A 26,296-nucleotide genomic window follows, 5' to 3' on the forward strand; every position below is an offset into this window, starting at 1 on the left:
TAACTATTTCTAGTAAACTGTTTGTATGAACATTAGGAGATCACTAGAAGCTTCATTTCTGTGGAAACCTTAAAACGCAGAAAAATAACTTCTTCCCAAAGTTTGTGTGTATTTACACTTTAATATCAAATTGCAGTTAGGTGTGGACTGTAGCAAATATTTTTCTGTACTATGTTTTGACCTTTTCTAGAGGTTCAGTGTATTAGTATGTTGCTGTGCCTTTAAATAGTAAGCACACTGACTTCTTTTCATTCTGCAAAGAAGTCATCTAATAAACTATTTATCACTGCATCAGTATACTCACTGAAGAGCTGTAAAATTTAGCAGTGATGCACATTTTAATGTAGCAGACTATTGTGTGTGTATAACCTTCAAAAATCAATAGTATATTTTAATGGTGCTTTATTACGTGTTGTCATATGGATATAAAAATGAAGAAAAGTACTTTTGGGGATCTGAGAATACATTACAGGGAAAGTGAGTCTTTCTATAAAAATACGATTTCTTTGTTTCCTTTGAGCATTGTCAAAAACAGAAGGAAAAAATTAATTCTTTTTATTTATGATCCCATTTGTTTTATGAATATGTCAGAGAAAGTATGTAAAACACTGATTCAGTGGTAATAAGATGAAAAAAATATAACTTTGAAATACTGTTTTAGCTTAACATTTGTTTATAAAAAATATTGTGCTGTTGAATTAATGACTTCTTTTTCATGTCCATGTTAAACATAGTATGCTTTTGACCATCATTCAATTTAATGAAACTTCAGCAGTACAACTGTTCATACTGTTGTTTCATTATAATTTGTTAAGAACTGTATTCCTTGAAAGTTGTCATTCCAGAAAGTTACTGTTCAACTAACAAATAATGAGAAATCATTTTAGATGTGTAAATTTGTAATTAATAAGGTAATTTAAAATTTCCTCCTTGCCTGTCTGCTTGTGTATATTTGTTTATATTTTTTTAAAAAAAATCTCACTGGTGAGGCTTATTGAAAGCATTAGAGAATATTTCTGTAATTTAGACGTGATTTTCAAATACTGCGTCCAGAAGCTCTCAGAGTTCTTGAAAACGGGTAATAAACCTATAGAAAGCAAATACAGTGTTCAAAGGTGTTTTTATAAAACTCTTTAGTATTTCTGAATAACGACTCTTCCGTGTTGACCTTAAATATTATTTTCTTAACTTCTTACAGTATTCATTTGGAGATGAACTGGTTCATTCCCTGTTGCAGCCCCTAGAACTGGAATTGCGGAAAACCATGCATACATACTGTGGAAAAGTATATGAAGTGTTCATAAAGCAGCTAACAAAAAGCATAAGAGACTTGCATGCCAGAAGATCAAGGGGAAGGTGATTTTTACTTCAAGCTTTTAAGTCAAAAGACTGAATGAACTTACTGGTCAAAAGGTCCAAAAATTCTTACATGGCTTGAATTGGCTCTTCACGTGCCCAGATAAAAGTTTACTAGCATACATAAAAATGAAGAAAATATTCAAGTGATGAAGAACAGGAACTTTTTTCTGCAGAGGTGACTTTTTTGCTCTTCTGAAGTTTAATCCCTGCTAATGTTTATCTTGGATCCGACGATTCGGGTGTTACTGGCTTCTGTTGTCACTAGTTTTAGTCTGCATAACTCAGTTCTCTGATGGTCAAATGAACAAGGAAGAAATGAAGATGGCTTGATTTGGGAGCGTACCTCATATTGTCTAAAAATCTATTAAACTGTGAATGTAGCAATAACTACGTCAGCAGCACTAACCTCACTTCAAAGGTGTAAGCCTTTATGTAAACAAAGTTGTTTACAAGTGCAGAAAATACTCTGTTTTCAAAGAAATGTGATATAATTGACAATCTGCTTGTGCCTTTATACGTTCATCTCTTACATACTGAAGTACTGTTTTGACAATCTTGTTTTGCTTATCTTATTTGTAAGCTGCACACTATAAATACGTTTTTTGAGAAATGAATAACTAGTATATGATACTACTTTTCTCTGTCTGCAGATACAGAGACTTTTTAATATACAGCATTTGTTTCAACATTGTTGAGCCATCATGGCCAAAAGATAGAGCACAGTTGAAGTGTTTTTTAGCAAAAATTCAATTATGAAGTTGTCTGTCTTACAATACTTTTTAAAACTACATGGTTTTGCACCTTTATAGGGCATTTTGGAAGTAGGGGAAAAAACCAAAACAAAACAGTGGAAAGCTGTTGCTGTTGCGTTTACTCACCAGTAATTATTACCTGGTAATGACTGTAGATTATTTAGTACCTAAAAGTGAAGAGCTGTAGTATACAGTCTGATGAAGCATCAGAACTCTTATTAGGTGGGTTTCTTAGATAATATAACCTGTTACCATATTTTTTTTTAATAACACGGCTTTAAACTAGTTTGGGGGCAGAACCTCTACTATATGAATGCATTACTGTCAGTAGGGTGATAGGCATTTACAACAGGTAAGGATTAGGCTTTTTTAAGGTATTTTAGTGGAAATGAGTTCTGTTTTATCTAATGCAAACTTTTTTCAGAGAAAAACATGAAGAAAAAGGCTGAATTCCGGTGTTACAGTAAAATATTATTTAAACTTGCATGGCTTGAAAGGTATTTGTAAAATATATTTGAACTTGGATAACCTAACTGAGATGAAGTCTTCATAAAGTGAGGTTTTGGATTCCAGAAAAGTTCCTGTGTGTTGAACATGGAGGATCCACTCACTGACTTGCACCTTCATCCGAACCCCTTTTTAGAAGTTTAATTTTTGTGGCTGTTTCTTTGTCAAAGGTGGGCTGGCTCTGACTCCCGGATCCATGTGAGCTGGATGAATGCTTTAGCTGTAAAACACACTCCATTGTAAGCAGTTTATATTCTACTTGTAATCTCCCTGCTGGCTCGGGGTATAAATTTCAGGGATGGAAACTAGAAAGCAGTCTGACTCACATGTAGTTATGGTCTCTTTGCCTTGCTATGTAATCTTTTGAAGTCTGAAAATCTAGAGTTCTGTGTGAAGGGGAATACTGTTATTGACTGATTTTACAATATGCAGTGCATTATTTTTTTACATAAATACTGATTTTTCTAATACCAATTTGTCTTCAGCTTTGTTTTTTTTTACTTTTACTGTGTGTTTGTACTTAAATTCTTATGACCTGTTTTTTGTGTTTCTTTGCAGAAACTTTCAGATTTAAATTGATTTTTATTATGTTGTATGCATGTGAAGATACTGCTTTTAAAACCTAATGAGCAGTTTCAGAAAAACAGTGGAGCATGAACGTTAGCAACTACCTATCCACTTTAATTTCAGTTTTTATGGGAAATTAGAACAGAAAGTGTTAATATTGAAGCTTATCATAGGATAAAATTCTTTTGTGCTTATTTCAAGAACTGCTTATTAACATATTATAAAGAAGAGAATATACTGCTTTATGCCATAGTTTTTGTTTAGTTTTTAATACAAACTTAAACTGTTCAACTATCCGTTCCCAAGTAACATTCATGAACACTTTAGAAAACTTAAACAGCAAGTGCTTAGCAGCTTCCATTAAGTAACTCCCTAGAGTATTTTTGTTTTGAATCAATTTTTAGCTCTGTAATCTCTATGTCTTAAATTTAGAAAGACAACCTACCTTTAAAAACAAATCTAACTTAAAACATTTGGAGAGAGTAAGAAGACTGGAAAACCAAGAAGTGTGATCGAAACCAGTTATGCTCCGAAACATTTCAATACCCGATTTGTCAGTCTGAACTGGCTAATTTAGATAAAAAGTTTCGGCAAATCACTAGCTGTAAAAAACTGCTGCTAGAAGTATAAAGTTCCATAGGAAAATGTAAACATCAGGAAGTGTATATTCAGCTTAGATTAAGATAAATGTCTTTAGCATGCTTGATTCATCTCATGTCACAGTACCATTAATCTGTCTCTTTTTAAAGGGATCACCGTCTCCTGGTAGAAGGGATCTATTTGATGCTGTGTTGTCTCATTTGTATGAAACAAGATAGACATATCCTTATGCACCTCTGCCTGTTAGTAAGGCTGTATAAGCCTTATGGAAGTATCTTTCCAGTTTGTAGTTTTGCCAAAATTTAGACTGAAGGTGAAAATTTAGACTGATGCCAGTTGAATTGGTTTTGGTAAGCTTTTGATTTAAATATAGAAAGTGCAAAACGTTGTCAACATTTTGTTATTTTTACCAGGTTTCTGTCCGTACTAGGTACATTCCAACTGCACAAGCTTTCCACACTTCTATCTGCACACTTTCCGTATCAGGATGACGGAGAAGCCGGTCTTCTTTCTTTTCCTTCTCCCAGATTATACTTCCCATTTAGACAGCATGGAAAAGGAAATAACTGAAGTGTAGGGGTGGGAAGAGGGAAGGCCCTGGGCCTGTTTGGAATGCTTAGAAGCAGAAGAAATAAGAGGCAAAGTTGAAGGTGTAATGAATTGTCTATATGTGGATTATTGGTCTCTCATTTTGTGTCAACATAGGAATGAAGCCCTTATTTGCTCACATTTACAGATGCAAATGGTATTTGTGGTGGATTAAATGGCATGAAACTGAGTCATAAAATCAGTCTTCTTTAGCTTATCTGTAGGAAAACATTGGACTCTGTGTTTCTACTGCCTGATTTATAAAGGTGTCTCCAAACATATGGATATATCTGGAATTTCTGTTTCTTAGAAAACTTAAGATTTTTCAACTGTCAAGCAGGTTTAACAATATCTATTTACTGTTTCTAGATATATAATATATATATATTTTTTTGTCTGGGTTAAGTGGAATGCTCCTGTATAATTTAAATTAATGTTTAGGCTGTTTAGGTCTATTTCTTTCAATAAATTATTAATTTAGAATAGTTACTATTTTTACATTCACTCCTGTGGTATATAATGTGATTACTGTAATTATCATAGCTTCCCTGCTCACTTCACTACTTTGTGAATAGATGGCATTAGGAATAGCTCCGGTACTTTTGTATATTAAAATAAGTTGCAGAAAACTGTAATGTGAGGTTATAGCTTTTTCTTTATTAGAAGGAAGTGTGTGCTTTTGTGGCATAGGCAGAAGTATGAAGTGTCGGGAAGGTACATCACCGTGGATCTTGAACAGATCTTAGATGCTTTTTATGTGGCTTTTGCTGTCAATCTGAGCACTTCTGTGTGCAGAAACAGTTGGTGGTGATGTCAAAACTTGTATTTTTCTAAAAGAACCTTAAGTGTTTCTCTGTCATTGTTCTAATCTCTTTGGATATCTTCTGTACCGTTTCTTTTTTGGCACTTCAGTTCTGTCCAACTTGTTTTATCTATATATTTGAGAATAATAACTTAAATTCATACAAAGTTTTGCACAAGTAACAGCCAAATTATTTGCTCAAGTTGCTGAAGTGGGCAAAGCATCAACCCAGCAAGTGAAATTTAAAATAATTAAACACTAGTGTATATACTTTCAGTTCCTTTAGAAAAAAGAAAAATATTCTTTGATCCTAGTTTAACTCTACAGAGAAACACATAAAACTTGATTTCTGTACTTGACTGCCAAAACTTAAATAATGCAGGATAATTTTCTATAGAAATGCAGGTTGCCTCACAGTTGCTTTGTAGTCCTAGTAGACTACTCAAAACTATTATTCAGATTTAAAAAGAGAAGATATTTGCAGAGGTAGTAGTAAATTTTCCACTTCAGGAAGTAAGGAGAAAATCTCATTTTAAAGTAGTTCTCAGAATCTCTCTCTTGTAACCACTTACTGGATCTATGCAAGAACAGTTTGTCCTCTGAGGTTGTCATAAAATTTAAGACTTGTGGTTCTCCAATGCGTTTTTAAGCCTTTGTGGGCCCATTAAAATTTTAGGTTTCTTGAAGGAATATTAAGTAATCGGAAGTTCTTGTGTTTAATAAGTTCAGTTGTTCCTCTTCAATTTTGCTGGTGCTTTATGCACAGCTGCATTCAGTTCTTTAGAGAGTTCTCATTTAAACTTATGAATGTGCATTTTCCTGTATATTTGGCAAATTTCTACAAGGCTTTGTTTTCCCCCTCCTTCTTTTCCCTGTGCTGCTTTTAAAAGATAATCACTAAGCTCTTTTTTCATTTGAATGCTTATAAAAATTATGGGAAATATTACAGGTCTCTTTGCGGAGACCAGTAATTAAAGGAGGACCTTTAGTCCTACTGTGGTTGCTTTTCTTTTTTTCTCCTCAGATTGCTTTTTGAGGATGTTTGGGTAGGAGGATTTTTTGAGTCTTTAGTAAAGTCTTTATATGTCTTGAGTGATCACTAGTAGTTTCTTCCCTGAATCAATTAATATCCCTGTCCTCTCTTATGTTAGATGCTTGGCTGCTGTCTCCCTGCTTGATCTATATGTTTGCCAGTTCCTTTAATCAAAGTAGGAACTGTCACTTCTTCTAGATCCGGATTTTAAATGTTCATCCCATATCTAGGTGCCACCTTAGTTGCACAAACCAGGGACCTAGTCTGTTTCCACTTTTAGGTGTTCATCTTTGATTTCATTTCCCCGTGTTAGACTGCAGCTGGGCCCATAGGGATAAAATCGTTATATAAAAAGGAATGTAGAATTTTTCATGGCAGAAACTAGAGATTTCTGAAATATAATTAACAATTTTGAAATAGTATTTTATCTTCAAGTCTGATTTCTGATTTGGTAGATGTAAGGGTTAGCATCCTTTGTTCAGTCAAATAATTGCACTTTTCCTGTGTCAAGCTCTTACGTGGAGGGATAAGTCGGTATCTCTTAGAAGACTGGTTCCTTGTTTACTGTGAATTTCAAGGAAAGGAACTGTAAGTCATTACTGTAGTTCCTTATTATCACCCTATATAATCTCTTTGAAAACAGTAATAACTGCCTGCTTACTGCTATCTAGTTACACTGGTTTTAATGGTTTTCTAATAGTCATGCTGAAAGGGGAGGGGAAAAGATGCAGTGATTTGGATCTCCTTGCTAGTTTCTGCCTTGCTGTCTTTAGAATTCCACCAGTCTGGGTCAAACCCAGAAGAGAATAAACTTCATAGCTTCTCCTGACACATTAATACCTTCATTTAGGAATAGGCTTTCACTGGTCATGGTCCTTACTCGTAAATATCTAGACAGTTTCCTTGCACTGTCTTGTCAAAACAGGCCTGCAAGAGCAGGGCTTGTTAGGTTTTCATATAGTTTGTTGCTGTTTTAAGAGTACCAAACTTGTAAGATACAGGTGTATTATGTTCTCAGAGCAAGTCTTTTAGAAGCCTTTAAGAGTATGATCTAAGTCTACAGTCTTTAAGACTTACAACTGCTTTTCAAGATACCTGTTGAACGAACATTCTCACACAACTCCCCCTTCCCTCTGTGCCGTTTTCCACAGATAGTTTTGTTTGTTAGGTTTATTTGTCTTTAGAGCAAAATGAAAATATGGGAGTTTACTTTAGTAAATGTCCCCTTTAAACCAAAGAGAAGTTTGTTAGGGAAGGAAAGGGCCTGTGAAGTTTGTTTGCTAGTGATCATTTCTGCACTTCAGACTTCTATAAGATAATGGAGTGCAAAAGTGGAGTTTACCTGTGCCTTCCTCACTGCTTGGAGAAGTGTTGCTAGATTGTGCTGTCTTTAATTTCCTCACTTATTTCTAGCATCAAACACTGATTTCTGAAAATGTTTTTTATATATTCCTGAATGGCCTCTCTATTTTATGTGGTTTGTATTAAATTAATAAACCAACTGAAATGAACAGTTAGAATAGCCTAATGCGTTTTCCTCTGCTTTCGTATTCTGGAAGATCACTCTCTCTCTTACTCTTCCTTTGGGTTATTTAATATCGTATGCTCATTCTCAAAATTATAATCTTAGCACAACAGGTTCATTTTTTTTAATATCTATATGTTATGAATCTTAATGTTCTGCCAGTCATTTCTGTATGTATTTTACTAGAGCAATTCACATTAAATCAGTCTGTAATATTCATATGAATTGCTTTGAAATACCAAAGTAGGTGCAGAAGTTATCCTAAAATGCAAATCTTTGTGGTTGAATTAATGAGGACTTAGGGCATGGGTTTTTTTAGGCTTCCAAGAAAATGAAACCAATATAATCAGTTTTACCTCCTGATTTAAGACTAGGAAATTAGAATTAATTAAAGCTGATGTTTTAGCCTTTTAATGTTAACCTGCTGTGCCTCACTGAGCAGCTGGTGTGTAGGAGATACTCCGCTTGCCTGTTGGCTGTCATGAAACTTCAGAAGTATGATGTCGTGCAGTTTCTGACTAGTCACTGGTATTCCTATTTTTTCATTTTAAGATGCTCTGCCATGTTTTATTTTATTGTTTTGTTTTATTTTTTTATGTTGTGGTTAGTGTTACCCAAGGTGAATCATAATTGCAGATCACAACAGACCTCATCTTTCCTGCTGGTTGTTCCTTGCTTGCCTCCCTTCTTCACTACCCCTCCTAGCTGCCTGTGTTTTCCAGGAGATGGTGTCATCTGTTCTTCGTATGACGATCTTTCTGGATCTTGGTGGCTGCTAATGCCGATTAGTCAATATTTCATCTGCCATCAGGTACGTGCTTTCAGAACTGGGCCATTTACTGTAATAAGGTGACTGTACCGTTTCAAGCCAAAGGGGTGCCCTGGGGTGGGCACGCTGCTTTCTTCCACAGTGCTAATGCATGACTGCATGTCTGGGCCTTTAAGCATGTTCTTGACCCAAAGTAGTTCCTAGGCAGTGCTGTGTCTTTCTTGGCTGTTGCTTGGGGAAGAAGCTTAGGTTTTTGGGTTTTTTTCTCAGCTTTTTGTAGACTATTACAAAATTTTTGTTTTCTTTATTTTTCTGTAGACACAAGGGCTTTTTACTAGAGGCATGCTTGTGGTAAGAAAGCTTGGCTGATGAAGCTATTACAATTAGGCGCAACTGATCTGAGACATTCTGCTTGCCTGAGGCAGACAGACTCAGCAGGACTTCCGAGAACAGCATGAACAAAAGACAAGAGCCAGGGCACCTGATGTGCAGTGAGGGGCTTGAGCTTTGCCCTTTTCCTGTAGGTGCTGGACAACCTCTGAGGGAAAAGCAGTCTTCAGTCAACACTTCTTTTTGTGTATGTACAAAAAGAGAAATTTGACTTATGACTTCAAAAAAGCCCAGACAAAATTCTAGAGGGATTACTGAATGCAATAGAGAGTGCACAGTGTGTAAAACTGTTCCAGCTGAAAAATTAATGGCTGCTAATAGCCCGTTGGAACACACAGGGTTTTGAGAAGGACCTTCTTCACCATTCCATAAAAACGGTGAATAAAACAGCAAAAGTAAGCAATTGTAGGCTATTGCTTTAAAAATAGGTTACTGTCTTATTTTTACATTAATCCTGTTTGCCTAGCTTTGTCTTTCTGTGGCCAGAAGGGTAACTTGTAATTAATGAAAACTGATTTAGCTTGAAGAATAAAGCGTTAAGTTTGTGATAGTAAGAAAAATGAAACCTCTGCAGAATTTGCTCTGGTTTTGGTACTTTAGACCTCAGGCAGTGTCTAAATTAGTTAGAAGTTGCTTGATTAATGTAGACTTGTCAAATAATACATTGGGAAGAACTGTCATACTTTTGTACAAAAACTGCTTTTGTCTTTTTATCATTTTTAGAGTCTAAGGTTGAATTAATACCTTGTTGCAAAATACATGTACTTTGGGGACACCACATCCTATAGCAGATACCTACAATAACTGTTAGATACTAAGATCCAGTTGCTTTTGAGTGACAGCTGTTGTAGAACAGACATGTTATCACTCTTAGAGTGGTGTCTTGTCTCTGAATGTATGGAATTGTCCTGGGTTCAGCTGGAATAGAGTTAGGTTTCTACAGTTTGTCATACTGGCCTGCCAACAAAAGTGCGGGGAATGTGCAAGAAACTGTGAGGGGACGCTGCCAGGACAGCTGACGTAGAGTGGCCAAAGGGATGTTTGATACCGTGTGATGCTCTGTTCATAAACCGTGGGAATTGATCAGGGGGTGGGGAATTGCTGCTCAGGAATGGGCTGAGCATCAGTTTATGGGTGATGAGCAACTGTGCTGTTACTTGCTTTTTGTGTATTTTTTCATTATTATTACTTTTCCTTAGCTGTTCGATTAAACTGTCTTTATCCCAACCCATGAGTTTTAACTTTTTCTTTCTGATTCTCCTCCCCATCCCACCTCGGGGGACCGAGTGTGTGGCCGTGTGGTACTTGGTTGCTGTCTGGGGCTAAACCACAACAGTAATTTTTAAGGAATACATTATATGGTGCATTGGGCCTGCTACTACTCTTCATCTAAATTATGATTCTCTGAGAATTCAATCATTTTTTCTTCGTATCAGCAACACAAGTGTCCATTACCCTAAACAACACTGAAAAGAAGAGCTCTGAGACAGTTCTGTTGTGATACATGTACAAATATTCAGAGGAGACAAACATGACTGTTTCTTAAAGTGAACAATTTAGCAGTACTGTGCCTGACTGAAATCACTAGCTGGCTGCTTCAAAATACTGTATAAGCACAAAGCAAGTGCAGTAATATACAATGTAGAACAAGAAGGGCAAATACAGACCTTCTGACCTCCTCTAGAAAACCTCTAAAATCTTCCCCTAATATTAGTTTTACTCCTAAAAGCCAAAGTTCGAAAAGCCCCTTAAAGTCCACTAGGGATTTTGTTATTCTTGTGGATTTAATATGAAAGTGCTCAGCTACTGTAGCAATGGATGGCAGCATAAAGCACCGATAAATCGATTAATAGAGCTTAGCCTTGGGGTATCTGTAAGTTCATCTAGTCTCATCTGTCATATATCACAAGCCATTAAATTTCTTCTGGTTATCTCTGTACTGAAGCCAGTAATTTGTTGTACTAAAGCATAACTTGTGTCCAGCTAAATCATACCTTTCAGAGAAGTGAGTAGTCCTGGTTTGAAGGCATGAAAAGGGAAAATACTTCCCTTTGCCATTTTGTTGCAATGGTTCAGTGTTCTCACAGTGATGAGTGTGTGCCTCGTGTCTCATTTTAGTTTCCCCGGTATTAGCTTCCATCCATTGATTCTTTTTATGCCTCTCTCCACTAGGCTGCAGAGCTTAATGTCCTGTGGTTTCTCCTTGTGGAGGTACTTACATGTTGTTATCAAATCACTTCTCAGTCTCCTTTTGCCAAACAAATTGAGCTCATGAACTTTCTGACTGCAAGGTGTCAGAAATAGTTTTGTGGCTATTTTTTGATACCTTCATCAGTTTACCAGAGTCCTCTTTAAAATACAGGCACCAGGACAATATTCAGAATTTCAGTATAGTTAAAGAGTTGGTAATTTTTAATATATAGGTAATTTTTTCTTAGTCCTTTCTAAATGTATTCTTTGAATGCTCCTCGTTGGCTTACTTTCCATTCCTGGGATAAAAAATCTAAGATTTATTTGAGCTAGTAACACCAGCATCCTTCAGGAAATTGTTTCTTGGTTTCCTACTGTAAATTAGGTAGATCTGCTGATTTTGAAATATTTATACCTGGTCATTGTTTGTTTAACTTTCTTCTGGTTTGCTGACAGACAAAGTATTTCAACATCCTCATGTGATGCAAATGTATTTTATTTCTGAATGCAAAAGACTTAATTGAATGTTTTTGCATTATCAACAGCACTATCATTAGTAGTGAAAGCAGTTTTATTTCTTTTGTTCTTAATTTATTCCAAAAATTATAGCATTGTATTTGTAGTCCTTCATTCCATCAGCTGCTGGGATTTTCTTTTTTCCCCCCAGATGTAATGCTTCTTAGTTTTGCAATATGAACATTATGGTAATTCCTACATAATTCAGTAATTTCTAGTTTTTACATTTTGTTATTTCTATCTTGCTGAAGCTTCATTTGGCACCATCTTCTTTGTGTCACTCTAAGATGCTTGTTTGCCAGATGCAGTGCCAGATAAAGCTGGTCTGTCTGCAGTTACTCCCTGCATCTTTTCACCTCCAGGTGCGGAGAAACTTTCATGATCTGTTCCAGAAGATAATGCCTTTGCTTCTGGTCTTTGACCTTGTGCGTTCACACAGAGAATATGAAGTAGGCTAACCAACTCAGTAGAGGAGATTTCCTCCAGGAGTATCCACAAATTTCAAGCCTGCTGTAGTCAGTGGACAGGATGAATTGTTGTGTGAGTGTGGAAGGGGGGAGTGAAAAGAAATGTTGCCTGGTAGAGACTCCTTTCAAGTCAGCTCACACTGGTAAGTGCAGATGCCATAATGTTATCTTAGAGCTAATGTCTTGGAGATGTGTTGGAGTCTGCTGTCTTGTCAGAAAGAGGAGATACCCTAGTCCTTTATTCTCTTTGGGGTCATGCTGCAAGGTTCAGAGATTTACAGTATTAAACAGAAAATGGATGCTGCCTACCCCATCATCTTCATTTTGTGAAAAAGTTGCCTGTACTTGTGTAGGATGATCAATACAAAAACACAAGGAAGAACACTCCCTCCTCCAGCCTCTAATGTTTTAATAACCTGATATGAACATAACCATAGCAGAGAAAAAGTAACTTCTGAGACATGAGTGACTGATGCTGTCAGATGCTGCACCCACTTTTCATGGATATAAAATAGCTGATAAACTGAATAAAAAGAAATATATCTTGAGGCCTAAGCAGCAGAGACCAAATACAGATTAGGAGTAGTAACACGCAAAGTAGCCCCTAGAACTTCTAAAAATTCTCAGAGCCACGGAAAGGTTAAGGTTGGAAGAGATCTCTGGAGGTCATCTTGGGCAGAGCCACCTAGAGCAGATTACCTGGAGCTGTGTCCAGATGGCTTTTGAATATGTGTAGGGATAGAGACTCCACCTCCCTGGGCAACCTGTGCCTCTGTTTCGTCACCATCACAGCAAAAAGTGTTTTCTGAACCTCCTATGTTTCAGTTTCTGCCCATTGTCTCTTGTTAATTTGTTGAAAACCAAACCCTTCAGCCTACAAGGAGAAACTTTACTGGCCGGGCTGGTACCTACTTCAGAACAGGGTTTGTGTCTTGCAGTGTGTTTTCTACTTAAAGTTAACAGTTGAATTATTGTATCTCAGCAAATTATTAGGAAATAAACAGATGATAAACATTGGAGGAATAGAGATGTTCTTTCCATGCAAATGATTCTGCAGTGAAGAAAAAACTCCTAATGGTACAGGTGGAGTTATTTCCATCCCTGTGCTCTAGCTTTTGTCTGCACCATCCTTGAACTGGCCTGTGGAAGATTTACTTTTTACATGGCAGTCCTTTCAGTTGAAAGCTTGTATTGATACAAAAATATGTAATTATGGTCCTAATGGTCTGCATGTAGTTATATTGGATAATCTGTTCTGAAGTAGCCTGGTTATTTCAGTTCTTTCCATGTAAAATTTAGTTAGCACTCAGTGCTTTTTCTCACTTCAGTAATATCGGCACTCAGAACTTTGTAATGGAAGAGAAGATTTTTTTGGCTGCTATTTCTACAATATGCCAGGTATTGTTTTTCAAATATTCTTTGATGCTGCATGACAAAGGAGTCCATGCATGAGGAAATCCTTTACTGAAGGCGTATGTTGCATTCCTAGCATCAGACTTCTCTGAACTAGTGGTAACAGACCACCATTTAAATGAAAGAAGGAAAACAGTGATTTACAGAATTCTGCAGTGTGAATAATCTAATCCTAAGGTAGGCATATAGCATAAATCAGATAAATTGAATAAAAGTAGTTGCATTATCCCTATTGATAGGGACTATGAAGTTAGGTCAGCAGCCAACGCTACAATGTGGACTTGCAATGTAAGCTAAGGTGAATCTCAGACAGAGCTGGATCCACTTAAGATTTATACCTTGCCATTTCAACTACTCGTGAAATATCCAGGAAAGAATGTTGGGTTTTCTGAAACATATTCTTTGAAATTATTGCTTGAATAACTTAATTGTTAAGTCTAAAATTGTTAGTTGTTTAATTGTTAAGTCTAAAAGAAATCACTAGATAGTGATACATGTTCTGTTTCCTGACTGAGCAGGAAAACATCCGTTAATAGGTTTTCTGATGTAATGCAAATGTAATTATATTTTTTTTTTCCTCAGCTAACATATCTTAAAAATCCACTGTGTCTTAGTTACTCTTTAGTAACCTCTCGGGGGATCTCACAACAATCAAAGAAGTTCACATTGGACATTCGGCAAAGGTTCTTCACTGAGAGGGTGGTCAGTCACTGGAACAGTCTCCCCCAGGGAAGTGGTCATGGCAGCAAGCATGTCAAAGTTCAAGGAGGATCTGGACGATGCACTCAGTTGTATGGTTTGGTTTTAGGTAGTTCTGCGAGGAGCAGAGAGTTGAATTTGGTGATCTTTATGGGTTCTTTCCAACAAGATATTCTATGATTCTAAAGCAAAATTCACTTCAGTCAACTAAGTGTTGTAGCATCTGCACATTGCATGCGTAGGGTGTTGTTGATTTAAAAGTTTTGGATGATAATGTGGCTTATGGTTACTTCTTCTGCTCCTTAGTCAGCATTTCTAATATCGGCTGCCAGTTTTGGTTTGCCAAACCAAACGCCTTTTTTGATCAGAAAAGAAGGCTGTTGTGTGGGAATTGCATGATTAAAATAAAAAACTTGAACTTCAGAGACTGGCAGAAGGCCCTTCTGTCTTTCACTTCTGGGAAGGAATCCATCTAACCGAACAAAATCAATTGGGAAGTTTCCAAAAGTTACTTGCTTTTCACTTGTGCTCTGTGTATGCTTGTAAGTACCGGCAGGTAGCAGCTTGAACAACTCTGCCAAATTGTCATATTCAAGATTTACATTCATTTGCAGCATTGTGGAAACAGTATTTACTACTTCCCACCTACTATCTTGTGATCCAAGGCTGAATAGAAGCTTGTATCAAATAAGCTGTGGAAATAAACATTGTCTCTCTTTCTCAGCTTGTTGAAAGAGAGTAAATGTCAAGGCCATATAAGGGATTTATTAAGTTGGTAGTTGAAAGAACATGAAAAACAAGACAACAATTAAGTTAAGACTTGAAGTTATTCTGTATGTAAAATTACTTCCAGATTTGTAAAGCTACTAGATGGAGTGCACAGTCCTCACTTTAATTCTTTAGACAGGAGGTTGGTCTAATCTTGCTTTCTCCAGTATTTTGGGCGAGGGTCCTGAAGACCCCAGGATCGCTGTTCTGATCTCGAACCCCCATGTGGACAGTTGATGGAGGATGAGAGGAAGATATCTGTATCAATCATCATAGTGCACTTTGCAGAATTACCTTTGATATCTGCCCACTCCCCTCTCTGATCTTGCTTTCAGCATTGTTTATGTTTGGGCCATCGGTGACAGGTTCTCCCATCGCTCTATAGCGTGTGAGAGGGAGTTATGCCCTGTACAGAGAGAATGAAATGTTTAAAGGTCTCTGGGTTTAGGTGTGGCTGTACTCTTGACACAGTGTGAATGTGAATATAAACAGCAAATAGACCGTGAAGAACATCCGTCTAGGTATAAGCTATCCTTCTTTTCTATCATTTAAGGGGGTCTACTGAAGTAGTTAGAAATGCTAGTGAGGATGCTGTACATGAAGGAAAGGCACTTTGACAAGAGATTTTTCCTCTACCAGTCTACTCTTCTTCTGGTCATTTTTCTTCTCATCACATATTCCCTTTGAGGCTGAAATCTGAAACTTCTTTCTGATATCAGAAGGTGCCCAAAAAAGAGAAAATGTTGACAAAAGCAAAACTCATTAGTACTGAGCAAGTAGGTGCCTATGTTAAAGAATAATACAAGGTTTAGCCCTCCCTCCCTATTTCCAGTTCTAATTTATATAAGAACCCCAGCAAATCACAGCTGTGGGTGCTGAGGGTCTCTGCTCCTACCAGTTTGCAACCTCATGGTCCCGTCTATCTGGGCCATCATATGCTTGAAGACATCCTTGTGGGATCTCACATCACAATGGAGTTTTATTCTCAGTGGTTCTTTTTTCATCAGGAGATTACACAAAACTACTCTTGGGATATTTTATGTTGTAGCATTTTTATTGTATCACTGAAACTGTTGCCTGCAACTCCTCTTTGGGTCTCTTTCCAATGGTCTATTGTGTGTCAAACTGACTTAATTTTTTAACAGCTCTTGCATGGGTATCTGGCTTCTTTGAACAGTGGGGTTTATTTGCTTTGCATTTTTCAATAATGAAGTAGCTGAAAGTCACCTTTAGTACTTTCCTTAAAAGTAACTAATCTTTTGACACCCTTGGGTTTTGAATCAATGGTTTAAAATCAATATTTTCTATATAGAGTTATTGTTTATCTTCACCTTGCGCTCTATGGACTGAAAATCAATGGAAGATCTTTGTGAGTTGTACAGAACATGGGATGGGTGAAGAATAATTAGATGCTGTGCTCTTTTAGGAAATGCAGAAAATGAAGGAAATTAAGTGGCATTCTACTTAATAAAACCTCTAGTAACTATCACTGTTCTCATGCAGTTTTCATCTTAAATATTTCTTGGGCATTAATCGAAAAGGAAAGAGAATTTTATTTCTGAGGACACAGTGAAATCTTGAAGAGCAATTAAAATTCAGAGTGTTTTCGCAGCATTTAATAACCTAATTGGTTCTGCAGACAGGAAGAGTTCATGAACTGCTTTGCATTTCTTTCACATTTGGTCTTAATTTTAAGAGACCATTACTGCTTACAGTCATCTAGGTGCCCTAGATTCAGCAGAATCTCAAGGGAGAGACAACGCAACAGTGCAACTTTAATAGCATCAGATGAGTGTTTATCTTAGACTTCTAATTTTGCTTTCTAAATTTGTTATATTAAGAGTACTACTGCAAGCTGTGTTCTTTGAATTTCTTTTTGATCTATGTTTTTAAGAGAGGCTACTTGGCCCTGAGTTTTCTAAGAAAACACGTTAATTTTACACAACATTTGTTTCTATTACTTCATGAAATTAACACATTCCTGTGGTCCGGAGTAAAACAGAAGCCGTGTATTTGATGCCCCAAACCTTCATCTTATTAAAGAAGGTTTTCACGGTGTTTGGGTTTCTTTCTGAAAAAAAAAAAAAAATTATAAAATGGTGTGCAGTTTCAACTGGACAGTCACTGCGGTGAAGTGATACAAACTAAGAAAAACTAAAAGAATGACAATTCAATAACTATAAGAATTAAAAAGTTTCTAGCCCTCTTTAACCTCTATATCTGCAGAATGAACTGAATGATAATATTTTGATTTGGTTACCTGAACAAAAGGAAAAAGTATTTTCATCCAGATGTTTTCATCCCAAACTGGTCTGCAAGTTCTCAATGCTGCATTTCTCTGGGGAGGGAGACTGGCTTTTCCTATATTCCCTCCTGGTCTAAATGAACCCCATGAAGGTGCCCTAAGAAGAGGGAGGGATAGAAAGGTGCTTGAAATGTTCTGCTTCCTTCATATGTTGGAGACTCCGTTTTAGGGTGAAATCTGCCTGCTTTTGGTGGTTTTCCTTTTTTCTGTTTATCTTCACTATATCCACCAACAGCTTAACTGTTAAAGTAAAATCCAGCTTTTAGTCTCCACCTGACTGTGTTTCTTAGGCTGCCATTCTTTTCAGCGTCCTCTACGGATTTAACTGCACATTCCCTTGTCCCCTGTGACCATCTTGGGCTGCTGCTGAGCAAGCACTTCCTTGGTGGACTGCTTCTCTTGGGACTTTCAGAGGTGGTCCCTCCTCTACCAGCATCCTTAGTGCTCTCTGCCTGCTTGGCCCCTTCACACCCCACTTGTGGCTTCCCCAGCTTGGTCTGTGCGTGACTGCAGCCCCAGGATGAGTCCCAGACCCGCTCACTGTCCTGTCTCTCAGGTCACCCCAATTGGAATGTGTCTTTTGCTACCTGACCTACTTGCTTAGGGGATGGGAAGCTGTGATGGAGGCTGCAACACCCCCCGGCTGCTGCCATCCTTTCTGCTCCTAAATTGCTTCACCCTCTCCTTAGGCTTTGCTGTCAACCTAGCTTGCCAGTTCTTCATGGCAAAAGACAGCTCTTTACTACTTTATAAAGTTTCAACTGCTGGGTATCGATTCCAAGTGAAACCAACCATCATGTACTAGTATCCTGACACAGCAGCAGCCCACACGGTCCAAATGAAACAGTAATGACACAAACACAACTCCATCCTGTGAAGAGTTGTGTCCAGACTAGACTGTGACTACCTTTTCATTCTGGGGTCTTATCCAGATACTTTTGTACTCTGGACCAAATTGTGGGTTATAGATCTCGTTAGGCTATTAGAGCTGCCTGACTTGGTAGTGATTGATATGAAATAAGTTACTTGAGGAACTCTAATTTCTTATTTATAAAGGCCTGTAGAAGTACACAGACAGTGACAAAGTACAGATTTTCTGTCTGAGAGTAGGAGTCAGAAATAGCTTGTATTTCTTCTGACTGGTCAATGCAATAAACTACTCTTACCCATAAAGGACGTGATTTAGTTCTCAGTGAAAATGATAAAAAACATTTCTACTGCTCTTAAGACTAGGAAAAGGTTGAATCAACCTTTCTCATAGGATCACTGAAACCAGTGAGCAGAACGTCACCTGCCTTTTCACCAGGTCATGGAGATGTGAAAGAAGCGGAGTAGTGTTGCTATGAAACTTGTATATAATATCTCCCATGCTCACTAGTTCTGCAATACAGGTGACCTGTGGGTGAAAACAGGCAGCACATCTGGCCGCTGGCAGCGTAGCTGAATGTTTGTTGCCACTTTGGGAAGCAGAGGGCTGGAAATTCTCCCCACCTTAAAATTTGGTACAAGGCAAAATACTTGCAATGGATGTCTTCAGCTTTTCATTGGCAATTTAATTTTCTTAATCCTAAGAGCAAGACAGTAATAGTTAATTGTAATAGTTAATCTCTTCTAACCTGAAGGTCCAGAGCTGCTGCCAACATGTCAGAGTCATGTGAAGTTCCCTGGTGAAACTAGAGAAGCTCTTGCCTATGCACTAATAATGACTCCATCTCCTGCTTCAGGTAGAAGAGCTGAACCACTGCTGATTACTCTCCTCCAACACTTCATAAGCTCCCTTCCATGATCCCCAAGGGAATTTTGTCTCAGTGTTTTAGGAGTTCTGACAATGTGCTCTGGTGATTTTAATGCATCTATGCTAATGTCGGCCCTAACCAGTATCACTGATACTGTTGCATATGCTTTTTTGGTGGATCAGTGCTAATTTAGCAGCAAGACAAGCACACGTGAAAGACTGAGATTCGCTGTATTAATTCCCCAGGAAACCGTAACTTAAAATCTGATCTCAGGATGTAAAAGTTTTGAACTGGAGTCCGTGCCGCTCTGGCTGCAGCTGTACTGGCCGTACATCTACACAAATTAAACAGGCTTTGATTAGCAAGTCTGTGAGTACCCACACAGCCTCACTGTCAGCATCCCCCTGCTTAGTCTGAGCCTATTCCCACAGCACTTCCCTGGGTGGCACACCGCAAAGTGTTACTCCCAGCAACAGAAGAAGGGTCTGGTCCCTTTTATTCTTTCGTATAGATGTAAACCTGATGGAGTTACTGACTTGCTGGCATTAAGATTTCTCTTAAGGCCAGGATCACAAGGATTCAGCCAAATAAAAGGCAAAATATTAAAACAACGAGTCATTAAGAAAAGACAGAACATTTTGTGCCATATTATTAGTACTGGTTATTTATAGTTTTATATTCTACTTTATAAGGAGAGTTGTTCTTGACTTACGCTGGGATAAAACAGAACAGTCTGGTTTCTTGTATGTGTTAGAGAACCAGGAGAGTCTGTTCGCTACTCCTGACTGAGGGGCAGCTGTGCGGACACCCTTATAACTCCCCATGCACATCACCAATAACCCTTGCCATGACCAGAGAGAAAAGCGGTTTCTTTCTTCTGTTTACACTCAGAAAGATCACGTTCAGCTGCCCTGGTATAGTTTTGAGCCTTAATTGTGTGAATAATTTGGCTGCAAGGTTGGCAGCTGAACCCAATCTGCAAGATCTCTGGCACTAGACTTAGTTGTGCCACCTGGGTGACCCTTTAAGTGAAGACTGAAACAAAACAGTATCAGACATTCAATCTTTATCAGTACCACTCATTAGCCTTTCTTCTCCCCTTTTGGCTCAGGTATTTTGTTAGACAGCTTTCTTGTTTATATCTTTTCTTATTTTACTACTTTCTCCTTTTCTGATTTAGTTGTAACATTTTTGTTGTTTTCCTTTACATTCTGTTATCCCTAATATTTTGATCTGGTTTCTACTGTTTGTACACTTATTTGTGTTTTGGATCATTGTGGAAGCCATGAAATGACCAAATGGACTCTTATTATGCTTCAGGTCTATTTTACATTAGAATAATTTGTACTTGTATGTAATATCCTGACCACCTTCTGCGATTTACTTCCCAAAGGACCTTCCTGATTGATTACTGAGTTTTTCTGCACCTTCTCAAAATTCGCTGGTTTTATTGTAGGCTTCCTGATACAGAACTGTGGAGAGGTCTATATTCCCTTTTGCTGCACAGAGAGAGTGTATGTATGTGGGGAGAATCAGGACATATGGTTGCTCTGATTCCAGCTTTCGCTTATACTACTTATTTAATTCATTAGCATGCATCCACCTAAGAAGCTCCTCAGATTGTCGTCTTCTCTTAATTTGTGCTGCGCTTGTGATGCTAGAACAATTATTTATCTTCTCTTTATTTGTATCACACTGCCAGGTTGGTTTTGGTTGTCTTCTTTTTTTTTCTTTTGTGCAGATCTTTGCACATCCCATCATAATCTCAGTCTTGTTCCCTATGCAAGCCCTTCTTTGTAGATACCTCATTTCTTTTTAGTGTACTCCTTCTGAACAAAGACCCAAAGCTTCTCTGGTGATACTCTGTGCACAATCATGTGCTAGTCCCCCGAATGCTCCCATTCCCGTTAGGACCTTTTCTTTCAAATATGAGGGCTGCAACACCTGGTAAGCTTGTGACTCTTATCCACTACCAGTTCTTGGTCTTAGAGCTGTTGTGGACAGCATCATTAGTGCTCATTTGGATTGCCCAATAATTAGTGGATGACCTTCAGTGGCTCTTCCGAGAGACAGATAAAGGCAGATAGCACATGTCTTGGGATGTCAGGCTTATGGACAGTCACCCATTATCTTCAGGACTGAGGAAAAGCCCACTCCACTCCGTATTTGCCGTTTGGGCTGGTGGCTTTGGACTCTACAGTCCTTAGAAGAAGTAGCTTTTCTTCATTTATTAGGGGTGATGGTCTTAATTTTGATTTGTGCAGCTGCTAGTCTGAAAAATGAATTTTCTTTTCTACTCATAGGACAGAAATCATTCACTGTCTGTCACTCTTGTACTCACCAATGACTCATGCTGGATGGCAGGTGACCCTCAGGCTTACCATGTGTTTCTGGAGTCACTGATACCCATTTTTCTATCTCTTGCATCCTCTGCAGAACATTATGGGTGTGCCCAAGCCTGTTCTACTTATTGAGATCCCTACCTAGAAACTGAACTTTCCCTAACAAAAGCCCCCACCCCCTCACCCTCAGCTCATCTTCAGATGCCTACCAGACCCTTACCAATTATAAGAAATTTCACAGAGATGCTGGCAGTGGCCCCTGAGCATAGTAGTTCTCCTTTTTTTTCTTAGGTGTAGGTGTACTAACACAACTTCTAGGCATTTTTTCCCAGCAGTACTTTAGCCTGAGCAGGTGAGTCTGCCAAATGGGATGTCGGTGTAGTAGCAATCAAATTCTGTACTTTTAAAAATGACAGCCATACCTATCCATCCAAAGAAACAATGCTCCTTACTTTGTTTCTTCCCTGTAGGTTTTGATGTCTAACTTTGAACCCTGGCTCTTCATGTCTCTCTCTAATTTTAGTCTGTATCCATCTCGAGCTCATGGTCACACAGTGTTGGGTAATGGTAGTTTTCCATGTCCTAACTATCTATAAAGCTTAAGACAGGATCGGTGTTCTTGCAGGTTTTGTTCTGAAACTTTTGCATGGCTGTACAGCAGATGGTGCTCTGCTTCCCTTTCTATCCAAACAGGCTACTGTCATTAGCTAAACTTTTCAAACCAAGACTGGGGATTATTAATGTTTCTACACTAGCTGAGCAACGGGCACTGCGTATTTTCAGAGATGGCTTACTTGAACAGTTTTTATTTTAAGAAGCAAGAAAGCATGAAGTCTGTTTGTGGGTTAATTTACATCACTGATCTATTTTCTCTGTACAGATCAGAACAGTAATTTACAATTGCTGGGGGATTCTTTTCATGTGTGCAAAAGCCAGTATTTGTTTCAATTTGGTAATTCTTTACTAAAATGAGTGAAATGGAAGGCAATGCAGGTTGAGTTTAAGCAACGAACTCAATGAAACTATCAGAACCTCTAAATCAAGGAGTTTCACAGCTTAATTAACTGAAATGTTTATCCTGCTACCTGAAGTCAGATGAAATAAAAAAAAGTATTCTCTGTTTTTGTACTGAACAGCTGAATTCCTGCTTTAGCTCTTTTGGCAGACTAAATGCTATTTTCTGACACTTAGCGCAGTCAGCTCAGGCTTTCAGGGGCTTGTTTCACAAGTGATAGCTCTTAGACAACTAGAAGTGGCGTTGAAAAAGTCAAATCCATTTCAAGGATTTGGTGAGAAACAGTGCTCTAAGCTTTGAAATATTGCAGACTGCAGTAATACCATAGTAATCTTCAACAGTATTAACAGCTTAGACAGACAAGCCTGTATAAATTGGCTTAAAACCAATCAGGTAGGAGAACCTCACTAATTCAAACTAATAACTCTGTGAGCTGTATTGTGGATTATCGGATGTTGCAAATTAGGAAGTAGAAGCATGATGCAAAGTGCATGGAAATCAAAGTAAAGACTTCCATTGACGTTACCATACTTGCATTATCCCCTTCCATGGATTTCCATAACAAAGGTGCCAAGGATACTGAAGCACAATAAGTAATAGATATATTTTGACAATTTTACTCTATTTGCTATCATTTATGATACTACCTATTTCACTCTGTGGCATTGTAGTTGATAAAAATGTATTGCTATTTACGTGACAGTAGATCAAAGAAAAGCCATTGATCTGAGTCCGTGGTAAATTCTGTACAAACACAAACCGAAAGGACAGTCCCTGACCTTACTGCTCAGCATTTTGTCAGTGTGAGGCTGTCTTAGGAAGAGACTGTTGACAGTGAATTTTTCTCTGAAGTTCTGTGAGTCTATGTATTTTATTTCTGATAGGTTCCTCCACATTTGTAATTCAAACTGAAAAAACTCTACTAAATTAATTAATGGTATTCTTCATTTAGGATCATGGAGTCAGTCTATCTATGAAAAGGTAAAGGAAAATTCTCTTTTTATGAATTGATATCTACTCTTTAGCAGATTATACTTATTTAAATAGGTGTGGCTATTTAAATAAATGTATTTGAATAACTGACATTTAAATACAGTGACTATTTCCCAGAGAAGATTTTCTTCTCTAAAATTAAATGGATGTTCTTTTTTCTTTTAAGGGGAAGGGTGATATGAAGATTATTAATGAGAAAGGGATCAAAATCTATTTTTGCCATTTCAAGATTGTGAAATAAACTAATAAATTTGTTTTTCTGGCTTTTTTCCTAAGCCATTATCTAAGAAACATGGTTTTGTATTGATGGAAAGTGAAATATTAAATATATATGTATTACACTGTTCATTCTGTCCCTGAATTAAAGCTACATGGAGAAAACCATGTTAAAAAAAAAAAAGAGAGGAGATAAATTTCGTTCCCATTCTCATGTAGTTTCATGCATAGAATTAAAATGATCAGGTGACATGTCGTTACATCTCTGTCCAAGCAGACTTACTTAGGCAGCTCAGGTTAAGGTAAAATCAATCTGGACTAGTAATAAAGGGAACACGGGGAAAGAGATGTGGCGTTTCAGAGTGAGGAACGAGGCAGAAATGAATTGGGCATCAGATTCGCTCCATGGGGCTTGAAATCAGGATTGAAGGGGCCTGGGCTCTCCCTGCTACTTGGTCTGCAGTGAAACTGGCTGAAATACAGTAGCTGTTACATATCGCATACACAAGCTGTACCATTGCCCTTAAAGAATGAAAATGCTAAATAGATGGATTGCCTCTGTCACCCATAAAAGATATTTTGTGGACACAGAACAGAAATCTGACTCCCTTTGAGGCCCCACTGAATTCAGTGCTGATGCTACATTCTAATCCAGTGCAAAGTGCCGATGACTTTATCCCTCCTTCCTTGGTTGATTTGATGAAAATTAACTTTTAACATTCAGATCTGATCAAATCACAAGCTAGAATTATGTGCAAGCATGAAGAAGATGACACCTTATTCTATAAATACACACTTAGTAGTAACTTTCAAATTATGTTAGCAGAGTTCACACAGTATTAGTCAAATCCCTGTCATTAAGAAATGGTATTTCATAAGAAAGCTGATAATAGGATACAAAGATCCTAATATGATTAGATGATAACTCGTTAATGGGAATTCTTTTTTTGTCATAACCAGTGATTTTCAGTTTACTCTAACAAAGATGATCTCTCTGATGGGAGATGATAATATAATAAAAATCTGGGAATAGTGTAAAAAAAATGAAACTAAATAGTCAACAGGACAGTCAATAATTTTGCAGGTCCAGGATGATTAAATTTTAAAGACATTTTTTGGGAAAAAAGGCAATTTTAAGGCAGAGCCGATACCACTGCACACCATCTATCTGTCAAAGACTCACTCCTACACCTTCATCCTATGGGTATACGATGGCTGTCTTTCAAAGCATGGTTAAAATCAAAACAGAGCTTCATATAGGAAGCTTTCTCTCCCTCTGCGCACAGGCTGTGGCTGGCACTCTGATCGTACTTCAGGTGATGGTGAAGTTCTCAGAGTCTTAAGCGGAGGGAGTTTTATAATTGATGAGAAAAATATTAAACTATTAACATTCTTTTTCCGGGGATTGGAAGACCATTTTTCATTGAGTCCAGTTATTTGAGCTGGCCAATGTGTCAGCATACCCCTCTCATCAACATTCTCACATTAGCTTTGAAAGAGTTGATCAAAATTTTTGTGTCTTGCCTTTATTTGTTTTGGGCAAACTAAATCAAGTAGGTATCAGAAAGCCAGGTTTTGGTAGCAATTTACACATTTATATATCATGTTTATTTGTGCACCAATAGGATAACATGATGACGTAATGTTTGTGAGAGTGAGAGAACTGTACCTTCAAATTGCCTTCAAATTGCCGTGGGAATGTTCGCAGGATTCTCTGGTTCCACTGCAGCACCAACTAAGGCTCAAGCTCTGTGTTGAAAGAAAGATTTTTTTCTTTACAGCCTGCACAGACTAATAATCTCAATACATCAGTTTTCACAAATGGAAGTTACCTAAGCTAAGGATGCTCCTTTCATTAATTTGTTTTAAAGTAGGTGAAGGAATGTCACCTAAATAATTTGGGCTCCTCAGTGAAAACTAATATGATTTTTTAAAGGAAAACATTGTAGTCACCGAATGTCAAAGCTGTGATTAAAGAGCAAAAAGCTGACATGGATATCACTGTAATAGGTGTATGTCTCAGCAGGAACCCACTGCCACCATCAGCTTTTTACGATTGTTGTACTGCTAATATGATATGAAATGCACCACTAGGGATACTGTAGCATATCACACTCTCCTATTTCATAAATTATTACTATATTACCCTCTAAATGTCCCAATGAGTGCAACAGCATCAAAATATGATGTAAAAAGAATAAAAACATGCAAAAAGCAATTATTGAACTGCTAGATGTGCACAATTTTTTTTTCCTTTTTCCTTATTTCTATCCTGAATAAATAAACAGTTTGCAACTGATGGGAGTCATTCAACCACCTCTGAGATACCATTGCCTCTAAATTGGAACAGGGTAGTTAATTAGTGCTGGGAATGTGATGTGACAGGTTTTAAGAGTGGATAAACTGGAGAATGACTTTTGATATTCAAATTTGCTCTCACTTTGTTTCCATATTCTGCCGCTGGCACTTAAAAAGGAAGATGTGGAGTGTGTCTCATCACACACTTGGAAGGTCTGAGAACTGACACATCTTCTTCCTTCTCAAAGCTCCATCTATCAGCCAGCTGGAGCAAACAGAACTTTGCCCAAGACAGATGAAAAAAAATGTATAGGGAAGGTCATATTCTCTCTTTCATTTCATTTCATGAAACCGTGGAGGACAGTACTGCAGAAGCCATCGCCTTTGTGGGAGGGAGAAGGTTCATCAGTCAGTGCTTGTGTCCTTAGCTGAGCCTGTGCCCTCAT

General features: G+C 37.7%; 1 protein-coding gene across 3 annotated transcripts in view; it reads left to right on the top strand.

Moving 5' to 3' along the window:
• The window catches only part of GXYLT1 (glucoside xylosyltransferase 1), a 40,414-nt gene extending 30,185 nt beyond the window's left edge, over nucleotides 1-10,229 (top strand). For 2 of the 3 annotated variants that reach the window (XM_054080923.1, XM_054080931.1), the window contains exon 7: nucleotides 1,199-10,228. In XM_054080923.1, coding sequence (XP_053936898.1) covers nucleotides 1,199-1,360 — 162 coding nt within the window. In that variant the 3' untranslated portion in view covers nucleotides 1,361-10,228. Of the gene's footprint in view, nucleotides 1-1,198 lie in introns of all 3 variants that reach the window. The other variant, XM_054080918.1, reaches the window with a different exon arrangement.
• Nucleotides 10,230-26,296: the final 16,067 nt, after the last annotated feature.

This window comes from Cuculus canorus, chromosome 1, assembly GCF_017976375.1.
Source record: "Cuculus canorus isolate bCucCan1 chromosome 1, bCucCan1.pri, whole genome shotgun sequence".
In the NCBI taxonomy this organism is placed as follows: Eukaryota; Metazoa; Chordata; class Aves; order Cuculiformes; family Cuculidae; genus Cuculus; species Cuculus canorus.